Source organism: Peromyscus eremicus, chromosome 2 (genome assembly GCF_949786415.1).
Source record: "Peromyscus eremicus chromosome 2, PerEre_H2_v1, whole genome shotgun sequence".
NCBI classification, from domain to species: Eukaryota; Metazoa; Chordata; class Mammalia; order Rodentia; family Cricetidae; genus Peromyscus; species Peromyscus eremicus.
Genome location: NC_081417.1, coordinates 133,058,921 through 133,073,550, shown reverse-complemented (window position 1 = coordinate 133,073,550; position 14,630 = coordinate 133,058,921). Strand labels below are relative to the sequence as shown.

Genomic DNA, 14,630 nt, shown 5'->3' with positions numbered 1-14,630 from the left:
TGGGTGCCAGGCCTTGGTCAGTGCAGTGAGTACCATGCAGGCCTGTACTGCCTCTTCTTACCTCACAAGGAGGCTTCTGGGAGTTGCCAGCCCTTGAGTTGCTTCTGGCTTGATGGAGCTGCAGTGCTGACAACTAACATCTAACCGACAAAGGGAAGCAACCTGGGCAGAGGCTGGGCCTGCAAGGTGTGGGTGCTGTGGGCACTCGGACAACGGCCGATTCTAGAAGATAGGGATAATCTGGCTAAGGCTCCTTGTTTTACATGTGGGAAAACCAAGATGAAGTGAAGGAACAACCTTCTTGCTGAGTAATTTGGATGTCAACTGGTTAAAAAGACCCGAGGAGCCTTTGTATTGGTTTTATTTAGAAACAAATGGACATAAAACAGTTCAGATGGCAGTGGGGGCAGCAGTGTTGCTCACTTGCTGAGGAGGAAGCACAGGAGCTAGCAGAGGGCAAACCCTCCAGCCTGGAGGTCCTCCCTCCCACCATGGGGGCCCCGTGGCCTAAAGGCATTAGGCCCCATCTTTTGCAGCAATTCTGACCAGGGCGGGGAGCTGTGATGGGGCAGGGGTGGGGGGAAAACTCCATCAGAGATAGAGACTGGGGCTACAAAGGGCCTGGTGTGGAAAGAGGGAGGGACCCTAACCCTTCCATGTCCAGTAAGCTATATTCCTCTGTCCATCCCAGAGAGAAAGAGCCCTAGGGCAGCATCCTCTGAAACAGGGCCATACTTCTCTGGAGAGGCCCTCTCTGGACCACAGAGGACGGTCTCCTTCTCCCCAAAAATGTCTGGTGCAAGAAAAGCATTAAGTCCAAGTGCCAGAAGCAATAAATTAGCAACAAGAAAGGATCTTTGTAAAAAAGGTCTGCACCACAAGTTGAGTTTGGGGATCTGGTGACAAGGCATGAGCTGGGGGCCATGGGCACTATACCAAGCCCAGGAGGTGGTAAGGAGCCTGGGTGCCAGGGCCTTTCAAGGCCCTGGAGTTGGCCTCTTCCTCCATCTCTTTGCAAGGTGCTCAGTCTAAACTTCTGGTGAGAGGCTTCGCTAGCCTTGAGAAATAAATAGAAGGGCCTGGGAGCCCCAGCAGGCTAAGGGGAAGAGCAGCACCAGCCCTGGGCCCACATTCTTCCCTCCTTGGTCCTTCACGGAAGGACACAGATGGCAGGAGGGCAGCAGTGGTGGTCCTCCAGCCTCCTGGAGTCCTGAGGTCACCCAGAGCCCTACGGAGGTGCCTGGGAGGTGGCTGGTGGCTTCCGGAAAGAATGCCTCCTGTTCAGAATTTTCCCTGCTTCAGCCGGTCAATGTGAAAGGAGAGCTTGAGGGCGGGCCCCAGCTTCAGGCCCATGTACTTCATCATCATGTCACTGCGCAGCAGGAGCAGGGCCTTGCCATCGATCTCCTGGGGATGGGGAGGAGCCACCATCAGATGCCTGGTTGGCCTGACTGCCTCAGGTGCCAATCAAAGACTACCCAGAGCAGTGCCAGGCACACAGTGCAGTCAGGCTGCTGGGATCCGGAAGCCTGCTGCTCTTCTCCCTGGCACTCTGAGCTCTTCTCTCCAGGCAGGCATTATGGGACATGCCCCTCCCGCCTTGCTCTTCTACGCAGCTTTCCTGTCCTAAGCCTCTGAGAAGCCTTGCAGTGAGTGCACCTGTGCAGGCTGTGTGGACACCTATCCTCAAGATGGACGGTGCTCTGAGCCCACAATAGGCCTCTTGGGGCAGTGGTGACCTTTAGGCCTGCTCTGGAGCCCTTGCAAACCCACCTACCTAAAAGATTTCTGTGGTCAGTGAGAGGGGCAGACTTTGTAACCACAGAAGGATGGCACCAAGCAGCACAGGTAGGAAAGGGGTTTGAGCCCCAAAGCTGGGGTGCGATCAGAGCAGGAGGGCAAGAGCAGTGCCTAGCCATGAAACCAAATGGTCTTGTGAAGGGAACATGGAGCTCACGGACAGGTCAGCCGAGGAGGGGGACTAGTAAGAGGGAGGCAGGGCTACTTGCAAAGGATTCTTGAACTTGGGCTGAAAGCCTTGAATCTCCCACCAAAGCAGACAGGGTAAAGCATCCTTGGGAAAAGAGATATATAGATCCCTGTAACCTAGAACTGAGCCCCAAACCACAAACCCAGGGGGAATCTGGCTCAATGAGAGCCTATGCTAAGAGAGTGAGGTAAACATAGTACCCAGTGAGGTCTTCTTGAGACGGCATCATTTATGTTGTTTTGATGGACATCGAACAGACAGCCACACCTCTAAGATCGAGAGGTTGCCATACACACAGGAGGTCAGGCAGAGGTACCTACGTGTTTTCGGAAGAGGTCAGCATGGGGTCCGAGCTGAGGATCTGCTTCCCGGACAAACTGCATCACATCCTCCACTGTCCATGAAGAAGGGTCCCGGCCACTCAGGCGAGGGGCATCTCGGCTCTCCAGATACCGATCTGACCCTGAAGGACAGAAGGGCACCTACCATAATGTATGAAATGACGCTGGTCCATTCTCACTAGCCTCCTGGCACACTCCACGGCCTCAGAGGTGACCCTCACAGCAATATTCAAGTGTAGGAGATGACTGGATGTTCCCAGGGAATGAAGACTTTCCATAAAAGAGTTTTACATGGGGTCAGTGAATCACATTGAACCTGAAGCAGGTATCACCAATGTAAGGAGGCTACCTGGGTTTGGTGCTGAGGCAGGAAGGAGTGGGTATCTACTTTTGCTTTGGGGACCCACATAAATAATGGTATTTGAGTGAAACTAGAGCCAATTCTTTGGGGACTAGAGATAAAACTGATAAAGCATACTCTGGGTCCTCTCCTAAGGCTTGGAGAATAAGTGGCCTCCCTATGGTCTCAAGTACTAGGGCAAAAACTCTTTTTGCCTTGGCTGTCAGGAATCTCAGTATTAATTTAGGGCCCTGTTTACAGCTTTGTATCTCAATCGTGGTTGAAACACACAGCTCTTCTACTTTCCCTGTGTGATTTGGGATCTAATTATTTTGGTCATCCACCATTGTGGATGCCTTGCACATGTATTCCCTCTGCCTGCCTTCCCTTTTCTTCCTTCCATTTCTCCATTTCTTCAGGCAAACCCCAGCTTAGGCAAGGAGGTCTTGACTCTAAGGACCAGATCCCTTCTGTTTCGATGCTGAAGTAAACGGCCTCTCACATTATTTCTTGTATTGGTTACAACCTGTTCTGTAGACAGTTGGTTGCTCCATCCCAGGACCCCAGTGATCTGTGCTCTATAAAGTAGCTGAAGAACCTTTGCACAGCAGTAATGGAATCCTGTCAGGTGCTTCGGACTCACTGCCATGGCCTCCACTGTCCAGAAGTGGAATCTGAATTCCTACAGTGCTGATGGAGTGGAGTGGGGAAGGTCTGTCACCCTGCACAGCCTCACACCACACCACACTGCTCTCCTGCCCGCACTTCCCCACTCTGGAGCAAGCCAAGCTCTTGCTTTCTGACTTGTCTGGAATGTCCTTTTCTAATCTGACTCCTCACATCTGCATCTTTCTCACATCAACCTTCTCTGATCTTGTTACTCTCGGTCAGTTTACCCTGGGCACATACCACACCATTATAATACTTGGGCGCACTCGTCAGTGCATTAGCTGTTCCCCTATGTAGAATGTAAGTAGTACCATGTTCCTTGCTCCGTTCCTGACACAAGACAGAGTAGTAACTGGTCTGCCACAGTGATGCCTGAGTGTGTTTCTGAAGTGACTTAATGATCACACCATCACTTGTGTATTTCTCTGTTTCCCTCACCAGACAATGTCTGGATGTCTGTTGAAGGCAGGGACTCGATTTGCACATGTCTCTATCTTCGGCACCTGCACACACCCTGTCACAGGACTACCTGGTGGCAGAGCTAGGACACCTCAGGAAAACGTGTAAGAAATAAAAAGGACATAGACTCACATTGTTCATCTTTTGAACAAGCAATCTAAGCTCCTCAGATCAAATCCTCTAGCCTTAGAGGTTCTTCCTGAACAAAAGAATTTTGAGTGTGACCTGGCCCCGAGACTCACGATGTGTTTAAAGAGGAGAGCTGAGACCACAGAGCCAGTAGGAGAGGCAGCCCATGCCAATGCATCCTTACCAGAACCAGACCATGCCTTGGCCGAGATGGGAATCACAGTAACTCCCCACATACCTGGGGAGTGACTTCGTTTCCAAAACGACTCCATATCTCTTCTTTCCTTTGTTCCCTTCAACACTCCTGTGGAAAGACCAGGTTGAAATGAGCATTTCTATCCTTTGTGAGGAAGACTTTGCATATGGGAGACCTGAGGTGAGACAACTCACTCAATTCTCAAGGCGAGGAAATTGAGGGAGCCACATCTCAGCTCCACCTCTACTGGACAGCTTCCTACTGAATTTAACCTCTTTCCAGGGCTGGGGTAGAACAAGGCCTTCTTCCTCTGTCTCAGTCTTTACGGAAGCTCTCTTCACAGTCATCTTTCACTTCTTGTTATTGGAATCTTTGTATTTTCTACACTTCACATACCCTGGGCTGGGGAAGGCCAGGCTAGGATTTGAGGATAGTCTCCTCCTGGCTTCCGGTTGGCGTTTCTAGACCATCCTTCTAGGAAACTCATGTTTCGAAGGCTAAAGCTATACCCAACCACCTGCTCTCTCTGCCCACTATCATTTGTCAATAAATCCCTTATTAAAATGAAGACTTTTGGCTCCACCCCAGTTCCTGCTGCTGTCCATTCACCCATCACAGTGCCGGGGACTCCCAGCTCTCCTCTCTTCCAGACACCACTGCTAAGGCCACTGTCTGTGCTGATCAGCATTTGAAACCAACGGTCTCAGAACTGTAAGCACGCTCTTCTCTGGCACCAACTGCTCGTCTCTCCAGCTCTCCTGAGACTTCTCTCCAGAGCTAGTATGTTAGAATGCTTAGCTGTCGATGATCCTCACTGCTCTCCCTCCAGCTCTACGGAGTTCTTTACATGAAATCCTACTGTCCGGTGCTGTGCTCTCTCCTGGCTCTTGTCTTACTAGCTCACCAGAAAGCCTTGATGCCCCAACTGTCTCACCTCATACAGGAGACTCTGAGGAACAAAAGAAAACCAGAGCTCTTGCCAACTAGTCTCCACCCAGAGCTGGCCCCGAGGTTTCCTGTAAACATTCTTCCTTGATCCACTGTCTCTCATCTTCATGTGACTGGTCTAGTCTGTAGGATGAAAAGAGCAGCTTTCCAAAGATGGATTCCTGAGCAAATTCTCCCTTGATATTTCCTCAACTCACGGCAATCTGTTTTCCCCAGGTCTCTTGATAAGATCACCAGATTCTACCTACCAATTATTGAATCCTGCAGGTATTCCTTGGTCCTGGTGCTACTTGAATACTCTTGGATTGTCCAGCCAGCATCTGATCAACTTCCCTTCCTCCTCACACTGAAGGCATTTGCTCCTGTGTAAATACCTGTTCCTGCTTCCATCTTTCGAACTTGGCCTATCAGGAACCCATCTTTGGAAAGCTGCTCTTTTCATCCGACCTTTATCTCTGGGAACTCAATCACTTTGAAGTTTCAATGTACTGATGACTACTCAACACTATACTTCAGCTCTGTACTTTTCCCATGAATCTGACTTGCAATAACTGCTGTCTCTTGTGTATCTCTAAGATGACTCATGGCACCCCCTCTCCTCCATTTCTAGGTCTTTCTTAGTGAATGGCACACCTGGGAGACAGTCTCCACTTCCTCCTTCCTTGCAATCTTCAAATCTTTCTAAATTTACCTAGTGAGTCATTTCACATCTACATTGCTCTAATTTTCAGGCCTTTCTCACTGCTGGTCTGGCTCATTCTTTTAACCTCCTAACTGGTCTTTCAATCCAGCACTCAATGGTACTCAGAGTTCTGTTTGTGCCTTACTTTTGACTGGATGCCACTTGTGGCTTAACTCTGCCAGAATGATCAACTCCAAACTCCTTAGTTTAGAACTTTTCAATAATATAAGCCCTGATCTTTCTAGGCTTTCTCTGAGAAGCCCCAACATGACATTATGTTTCAGGAATACCAAAGTACACACAGTCCTGGTACTATCCATCTTACGCTCTACCTTTAGCCCCATCCCTTCTTCCTGGAAAGCTACTCCTCTTCCCACCCAAGACATGGTCATTCATCTCGTCTCATCTAGACAAGGTGTCGCTCTCCAAGGAAGAGGACCTTGAACAAGGGATAGCTGGGATTAGGTGTGGTGATATACTGTTTACCCTAATAAAATTTGTTTGAAGATCAGAGGACAGAACAAGCCACTAGATTAAGCATAGAGGTCAGGCAGTGGTGGTACACATATTTAATCCTAGCACTCAGGAGGCAGAGATCCATCTGGATCTCTGTGAGTTCAAAGCCACCCTGGACTATATGAGACTGACTCAGTCTAGGAAAGAAACAGCCAGGCAGTGGTGGCACACACCTTTAATCCCAGTATTTGGGAATCACATGTCTTTAATCCCAGCACTTGAGATCTCATGCCTTTGCTTGGGAAGCACACACACTTTTAATCCCATGAAGTGATGGCTGGGCAGAGAGAGGTATATAAGGCGTGAGGAGACAGGAACTAGAGGCTTTTTGACTCACAAAGCCCTTATGGCTGAGAGGACCCCTTTCAAAGGGCTGAGGACTCAGAGACATTCAAATAGAGGATTCATGGAGTTGGGAGGTGAGAGGTGGCAATGGCTTGTTCCTTTGTCTCTCTGCTCTTTTAGCATTCACCCCAATATCTAGCACTGTTGTTTTTTATTTTATTTTTTTTATTATAAGACCATTTAGAAATTCATGTTACAATTAGGTGTCCCTTCCTGCAATTTCACACTGTCAATTGTGTATCTTTATTGTTTTATAAGTATCTTTAAAAAGTTTGTCTTCTGTATAAGACATTTTTAAAAGGTAATTTATATTCACCTCATACAAAATACAAATGGTATTCAAATAAATGGCTAAAGGCTGGAAGAACAAATCCTTGCCTGTCCCTTTTAGTTCTAGGTCTTTGGCTCCCAATTTATGTTTTTTTTTTTGTTTGTTTGTTTGTTTTATTGTTGTTTCAAACCAAGCCCAGAACACCAACTACATGCCAGATGGTTGGGCAAGGCACAACACTGAGCACAGCACCAGTCCTAACGCCATGCAGCGGGGACAAGGGAAGGAGGAGGGTGAGGAGTATTGAGGGGCCACAGAACCCTGATCAGCTTACCCCTGGAGCAGAGCCTGCGCACGGCTGAGGAGGCAGGGCTCAATGGGAGGCCGCAGGAGGGAAGCAAGGGCCGACAGCCAGGAGTGCGAAGGTTTGGGGAGGGGCTGACAAGGTTGGCAGGCTTCAAGGCAGAGTCCATCAGGTCTGAGTGTGTCTCCAAGGACCGAGCCAGGCTATGGCCCAGGACGAAGGCTTCACCTGGAACATAATAAAACCAGGATTAAAGTAAGGACTGGTAGAGTGCTGCTGGCTCCAGGTACCTGCCGGAGTGGGACAAGAGGCAGCAAGACATAAAGCCCCGCAGGGATTCAGGAGGTCTGTGTATCAGTCATGGCTCCTGGCTCAAGACTTGGATTACTCTCTAGACTCTGGTTTCTCTAGACTGTTCCTCTTGGCCTGGGATAGTAGTAGGCCTTTCTGTATAAGGACAACTTAAAAAAAAACTCGAGCTACTTTAGGTGGAAGACAATTCATCAGTCATAAGATGCTAGAAAGAGGGTCGGGGCAGTGGGAAGGGATGCACATGCTCAGAGGAGCGTTCTGTATGTGCCTATGCACACACATGTGGAGGCCAGAGGATAGATACTAGGTGTCTTCCTCTCTTAGTTTCTACTAATTCCCTGAGACAGGGTCTGTCATTGAATCCAAAAGTCACTGTTTTGGCTAGTCTGAATGGCTAGTGACATCCCAAGATCTGCCCATCCTTGCCCCCACAATGTTGGAGCAATAGGCACATACAGCCGTGCTCAGCTTTTATGGGAGTACCAAGGATTCAAACTCAAATCCTCACAATTTCAGAGCAAGTGCTCTAAATTACTGAGCTGTCTCCCCAGGCCTCAGATGAGGATTCTTTAGAAGCAGATACTGATCTATCAGCAGGACATCTCAGAACTACTCCATGACACCTGGTTAAAGGCCTGTCTGCAGAGAGCCTACTCCTTCAGTGCCTCAGTTATCTGTATTGACCTTGTTCTACAGAAGCATTCCAAGGAAGCTGGGGGAGCTCAGGCACAGGGACCAGGATCAAGGTTAGAACTTGACTCTGTCACTCAGCAGAGTGCTTCTCACTACACTGTGGGAAACCTAGCAGAAGTTCATCCGCTGGGTGTTGGTGGCGCACGCCTTTAATCCCAGCACTCGGGCACAGCCATTCTGTGAGTTTGAGGCCAGCCTGGTCCACAGAGAGAGATCCAGGACAGATACCAAAATTACACGGAGAAACCCTGTCTTGAAAAAAAAAAAAAAAAAGAAGTTCATCCATACTACATATAGGAAAGCCTTCCAAAGGCCTTCGTTTGTGAACATCTGAAAGCCTTTGGGAAGGGAATCTGATGCCAATTCTACACCTCTATGGCCAATATCAGGTAGTAGAACCCACACCATGGTTCTACTACATCACCACATCATGGAACCTAAAGCTGAGACCGTCTTAGGAAGGCGTGCTGGCTAGTCTCTGTCAACTTGACATACGCTAGAGTAACTGGAAAGGAGGGAACTTCAGTTGAGAAAATGACTTCATAAAATCCAGCTGTAAGGCATTTTCTTGATAGTATGAAATTGCAGGAAGGGACACCTAATCCCAGCTATCCCTTGTTCAAGGCCCTCTTCCTTGGGGAGTGACACCTTGTCTAGATGAGACGAGAAGAATGGCCATGTCTTGGCTGGGGAAGAGGAAGAGCTTTCCAGGGAGAAAGGATGGGGCTAAAAGTAGAGAGTAGAATAGATAGTACCAGGACTGTGTGTGCTTTGGTATTTGGTATTTGATTAATGGGGGAGGGTCCAGCCTCCCCCCCCCCAGTAGGTAGGGCCATCCCTGGGCTGGTGGTCCTGGGTTCTATAAGAAAGCAGGCTGAGCAAGCTGTGAGGAGCAAGCCAGTATGCAGCCCCTTTCCATGGCCTCTGCATCAGCTTCTGCCTCTGTGATCCTGCCCTGTCTGAGTTCCTGTCCAGGCTTCCTCCAGTGATAGACTACAATGTGGAAGTGTAAGCCGAATAACCCTTTCCTCCCCAACTTGCTTTTTGGTCATGGTGTTTTGTCACAGCAATAGAAACCCTAACCAAGATAGATGGTTCTGCCTTAACCAAATCAGTTCCTTAGCCTTGGCCACAGTATTGACTATACATGTGTAAGGGACTTCAGTATCAGAAGATCTTATCCTTAGTGTTTATCTTTGAAATTATATGATTAAATATAAATTCATTATCTGCCTAAAAGAGACCCTCAGTGGTAAGATGTCTTAGGATTTTAGGATTATTTCTGTTACTTAAATTAGTTTAGCAAGCATGGACCCGAAGTCACATCTTTCTTTAGGTAACTATTCATCTTCTCCAGGAGGTTAGTTGTGGAAGCATTTTCCTAGAAGTTCTTTGAAAAGATATTTGAAAAGAGAAGTCTTTGAGGGTTCAGAGATTCCTAAATCATGTACCCACCCTCCTTCTGCAGTTGAGGTTTCCAATTCCTGCTTTCCAGGGGAGATGGTATGATAGTGGCAAGCATGTCATGAGCAGAAAGTCAACCCCCAAACTAGGAGACCTGGTTCTACATCTGGCTCCTTCCTTTTACAAGGCAAGGAGTCTAACTTCTCAGAGGACCTGCTCCCTTGTGTAAAGACAGGGAGAATACCAAATGAGAAGATGAATCTGAGGAACTGTTGTTTTGTTTTCGTTTAGAGTTACAGCAGCAACCTTGAGCTCTCTGTCATACAGCAGAGTTAGCTCATGTTTCCAGCCATGTGCCATGGCTGAGGAGCATGCTGCCTGCTTCTCGGAGCTGAATGTCTAATGAATGTCAGGAAAATGCCAAGAGCAGTGTAGGAACAGTGCTGGGGACCTCCAGAGTGCTACAGACCAGTGAGTCTCTTCCTTTCGACACTGCTAAGGATGCCACTTAGGCCTAGATTCTGAGTTGAGGGATCTGAAAGCCTGGACTGGTGATGTCTGCAACTAGGTATGGCCATTAGATCTTGTCCTAAGGAGGTGTACTAGGAAAATGAGGCATCATGGCTGCATTCTATGAGGCACTAGTGCTTGTAAGGCTGTTAAATGGGGTCCTGGCTGCCTTTGGTAGGGCAAGGCCTGGACAAGACTACAACCCTTTCCAACTGCTCCACAGAGCCCCAGGGTCCTTTATAGGGAAGCTTTGGGCCTCATCCCAGCGTCAGTGAAAAGATCTCCTGCTTTAAATTCTGAACATTGGTAAGTCATACAATCTTACTTTTGTGCAAAAATAATGTTTGCTAATAACAATGAAGTTTTTTTTATGTCTTTCCTTCTAGCTGCCATCTAGTCTTCTGTTTGTGACAAAGTGATTCCATTTTCAAAATCCTGTAGCTCATAGAAATAACAACTGTAAAGTCTCACATAGATTTTCTCATAGGACCATCAGAGTTTTGGGTGGCTGATGTGTTAACTGAAGCACACTGTTCTGCAGACCAACTTAAACATCAAATTGCTAGGAACAATCTTCTGAGAGGGCTATGTTAATACTGTTCCTTTTGTTTGTAATATTTACAACTTTATTACTTTTTAATCTACCTGTATTTTGTTGTCCTTCCCATTAAGCTCAGATGTCTCAAATCCCAGCATAGAGAAGGGGGAGTTTCACCCCTAAACAAGAAGCTATTTGCAACTGATATTTTCTGGGAAAGGGAAAAATCAGTTTTCTCCAATGGAGTGTCGCTGCCCCGTGCCCAGGAGTAGTTGGCTAATGCAAAACCACAAAGTGGACCCGGACTCCCATTTGTGTGTGCTTTTTGTCTTACTAGTTTTTTTTCCTGTCTTTGTTTGTTTGTTTGTTTATTTATTTATTTGAGAGAATGAGTGTATGAAGTTGGGGGGGCAGGGATGTGGGGAGGATCTGGGAGAAGTTGGGAAAGAATATGATAAAAATATATTATATGTAAAAATTTAAGGATAAATTAAAAAATTTAAAGACTAGAAGTCTCTTGTACCATTTGCATTGTCAGCAGCCTAAGTGCTACATGAAATTTGATAGCTCTTCTAGAAGAAAGAGCAGCAGAGGATATGGGATATGATACAGAAAATGATATGCCATCAGCATGTACAAGGCCTACACTTGTGTCTGTGTTTTGTGCTGGAGTGAGAACACTTACAGCTCTAGCTTCATGTTTTCTTAGTTCTCCCTGCAAGGAAAGCTTGGCTCTAAGCCTGGAACCCTGGAACCTTGAAAGCATAATATTCTCTATGCTTAGTGGTTATCTGACCTCTGCTTGATAAAGACCCTAATGAAAGGTTGTTCTCTTGGGGGATTTTTGGCAACCATTTTATTGAGAGGTCTGATGGATAAAATGCCCTCCTTTTAAAGCTAGAATCTGTCTTTTTACAAATCCTTCCTATGTTCTACTCTGTGCACTCCAAAAGAACAACTCTGAGTCCTTCCTGTCTTCCCAAACTGCCCTGGGGTATTTGTTACCTGTGACTTTTCTCCATACTCCTTCCCCACCCTATCCCTTTTCCTCACTCCCTCGCTGGCTACCCTCCCCTAGGAATGCTTGTAGGGCAGCTTTACAATAAGATGATCACGCTAGAGACAGAACTCAAGTTTGAGTCCTGGAACAATGGCATGGTTTCCCCTAGCAGGTGATAGCCAGGAAACTCAAAACGGCACATCTAGGAGTTAATGCTAGGCAGATTTCAATTACAGCTAATGTAAATATCCACAGCAAGCAGCTGAAAACATTTCCTGCCTCATAATACCAAATTTTTAGGGAGACCACAGGAGCTCCATACTGTAGCTTCCACGAGCCTGGTACTTGACTCAGAGCACATGCTGTCCTGTAGAAGGGGCTCTGCTCTTATGCTGCCTGGTCCAGGAATCCTCTCATCCACTTTCTTTCACTTTATTCTTTGCTTATCACAAGTGGCTGGGCTGGAGCATCTCTGCTCCCTGCTCTTAACCATATGCCTCTTCCCTCTGAGCTTTCAGAGTGCAGGGCTTCAGTCTGTCTTGGCTCTGTCTCCCAAAATCCAGTATAGATTCTGGCAAACAGACCTAAAGCCAAAATGCCTAGATTGGCTCCTTGTGCCATGCAGTCAGAGAAGACAGAAAGAGTAGAGAATAGCTCTAGATAAAGGAAGCTTAAGAGTCAGGACAATGAAATGTACCAAATGATCTTTTATTTGATCTTAAATTAGAGAAAAAAACCCCAAAAAAACAGCTATAAAGGATGATATTGAGACAACTTGGGAAATTCTGGTCTGGTGGTATAGTAGCCCAGAATTATTTTATTTACATTAAATTTATTGAACACAAAAATATTGTCCTTCCTGCTGCCCTTCCACCCTTCTTCTCGCCCACTCTCCTTCCTTTCCCTTCTTCTTTCTCTCTCTGACAGAGTTTCACTGTGTAGCCCAGGCTACCCTTTAACTTGTGAACCTCTTGCCTCAAATTCCTGAGGGCTGGGATTACAGGTATGTGTCTGTTTTGTGATCCTTAAAAAAAAATTAGCTGTTGTGTACTAAATAAATAAAAGCTATGCATACATATTAAACATATAGATACAAATATATCTGCAAACAGAGAGCAGAGCAAATGTTGCATAAAGCTAAAAGTAACTCTTGGTGAAGGACTCATTTTACTTTTGTCGTTGTTGTTGTTATTTTTCTATAGGTTTGAAAGTTTCCAAAATAAGGCAGTGAAAAAAGCAATAGTCTCAATTTAGGTAAAGAAGCTTTAAGGGATGTGGACTTGTGATGCCTATCTGTTACACTGGAAGTACATGGTCAGCTGGGCAGAGATCATAGAGAGGGAAGTGTGGTGCTAAGGCAGGAAGTGGGGAAAGGGGTCCAGTAAGCAACCAGTCAATACAGATGGGACTCATGGATGCCACATCAGTAGCAGCGTGTGACTATGCAGATGGGCAGGACTGGAAAAAAACAGGTTCAAAGAAAAATCAAAAGAAAGCTGTGATACTCATGGAGTTTTCTGCAGAGAGTAGATAAGTAATCAGAAAAATACAGGTGCTGATGAGGTGTCAGAGGCAGAGCAAAGGGTCAGTAGACAGCAGGCAGGTAGGGAAGACAAGCTACAGAGCAGAGAGGAGTCAGAAGTCCAGACAAGGCCCTGGCTTGTCTGGGCACAGTTAAAACACGGCTTCTGAGAAGCAAACGGAAGCCAGGATGAAGCAGACAGTATGCTGAAAACTTCCATGAGAAACTGAGCTGGGTGAGCAGAGGAGGATGAGAAGAGGTGTGGTCTGTCTGGAAATGGGGTAGACAAAGGACACAGCCAACAGCTGAAAATGACACCCCTGTTCTTTGTCTTTTCTTTTAGCTGGTAAGGCAGGAAAGAAGAGGCTGGATAGAGTTTGCTTCTTTTATGTGGCACTGAATTAGAGAGATACAAACCAGAACACAAGCCCAGGAAAGGCTGTGCCATGTGCCAATCTCCAAACACTTTCATGCCTGGAAGCCCATCACAGGCATGTCCCCAGCAGCCTCTGAATGCTGCGGCCAATGTACTTTCCTAGTTCCTGAAGGGCAGCACTCTACTTAAGAATTCTGAGTTTCTTTCTGTTTCTTTGAGCAGCTGCCCTACTGACATGAAACTCCTTGTCATACACCTTCTCTTTCGGCCCTCCAGTTAGGCCTCTCATTAGGGAAACAGAGCCCAGGGCTCCTGAAGGACAATGGCTGAGAGTATCGAACACTCTGTCTTTGTACCAACCTCATCCTATCCAGTACAACATTATAACTCAGGACTCTTCTTACAGGTTCTGATGTTGAACAAAACAATCTAGAGCAGGTAGTTTAAGAAGTTCCCTCTGAGGAATAGAACCAGCTGAGGAGCATGGTGCAGCTTAGAGACCAGATGTCTGGTTTGCTTGCTGGCATATGAGGAATTTAGGTATCTTTTCAGCCCAATCACATCAGCAATTCTCACTTGGTTGCAGAGGTATAGAGGGGTCAGAAGAGGAGACTGGGTGTGTCCTCACTTCCCTGAGCACATTCTCCAGAAGTGATACTTTAGTCAGAGTCATTCCATTAAGAGTTTGATGAAAAGACAACAAGGATTGAGACTCCTGTAGAAGATCCCAGAGCACCTTTCAGACTCCTGCACCCCCACGGCAAACAGAATAGTCAGTACCTCCTCTCTGCTCAGGACACCATCTCCAGGTCTCTTTTAAAGAGCAATTCCTCCCTCTTAACAGCAACCTACCTCTCTATGTTTGGGACCAAGCTTTCCTGCCTCCCTGGATTCTGCGTCCTGTCCTCCAGAGCAGAGATGCCGAGCTCCACTCACTCTTCAAACTCTCTTGGAAGTGCTTAGTCACCGACCCAGCCACGTGGCATCCGCTTTCTCATTGTGGGTCTGGTATGTTAACTAAAAAAGTTATTTTCCAGCCTAGTTGGAAACAGCAGGAACTTGCACTGACTTGTTAGACTGGCAAT

General features: G+C 46.8%; 1 protein-coding gene across 1 annotated transcript in view; it reads right to left on the bottom strand.

Moving 5' to 3' along the window:
* Positions 1-345: 345 nt before the first annotated feature.
* Positions 346-14,630, bottom strand: part of Scmh1 (Scm polycomb group protein homolog 1) — a 92,370-nt gene continuing 78,085 nt past the window's right edge. Inside the window, exons 10-13 of the mRNA XM_059254883.1 lie at positions 7,221-7,418; positions 4,167-4,232; positions 2,311-2,453; positions 346-1,407 (exon numbers count right to left, since the gene is read on the bottom strand). Of these exons, the coding sequence (XP_059110866.1) occupies positions 1,282-1,407; positions 2,311-2,453; positions 4,167-4,232; positions 7,221-7,418 (533 nt within the window). The 3' untranslated portion in view covers positions 346-1,281. The remainder of the gene's footprint in view (positions 1,408-2,310; positions 2,454-4,166; positions 4,233-7,220; positions 7,419-14,630) is intronic.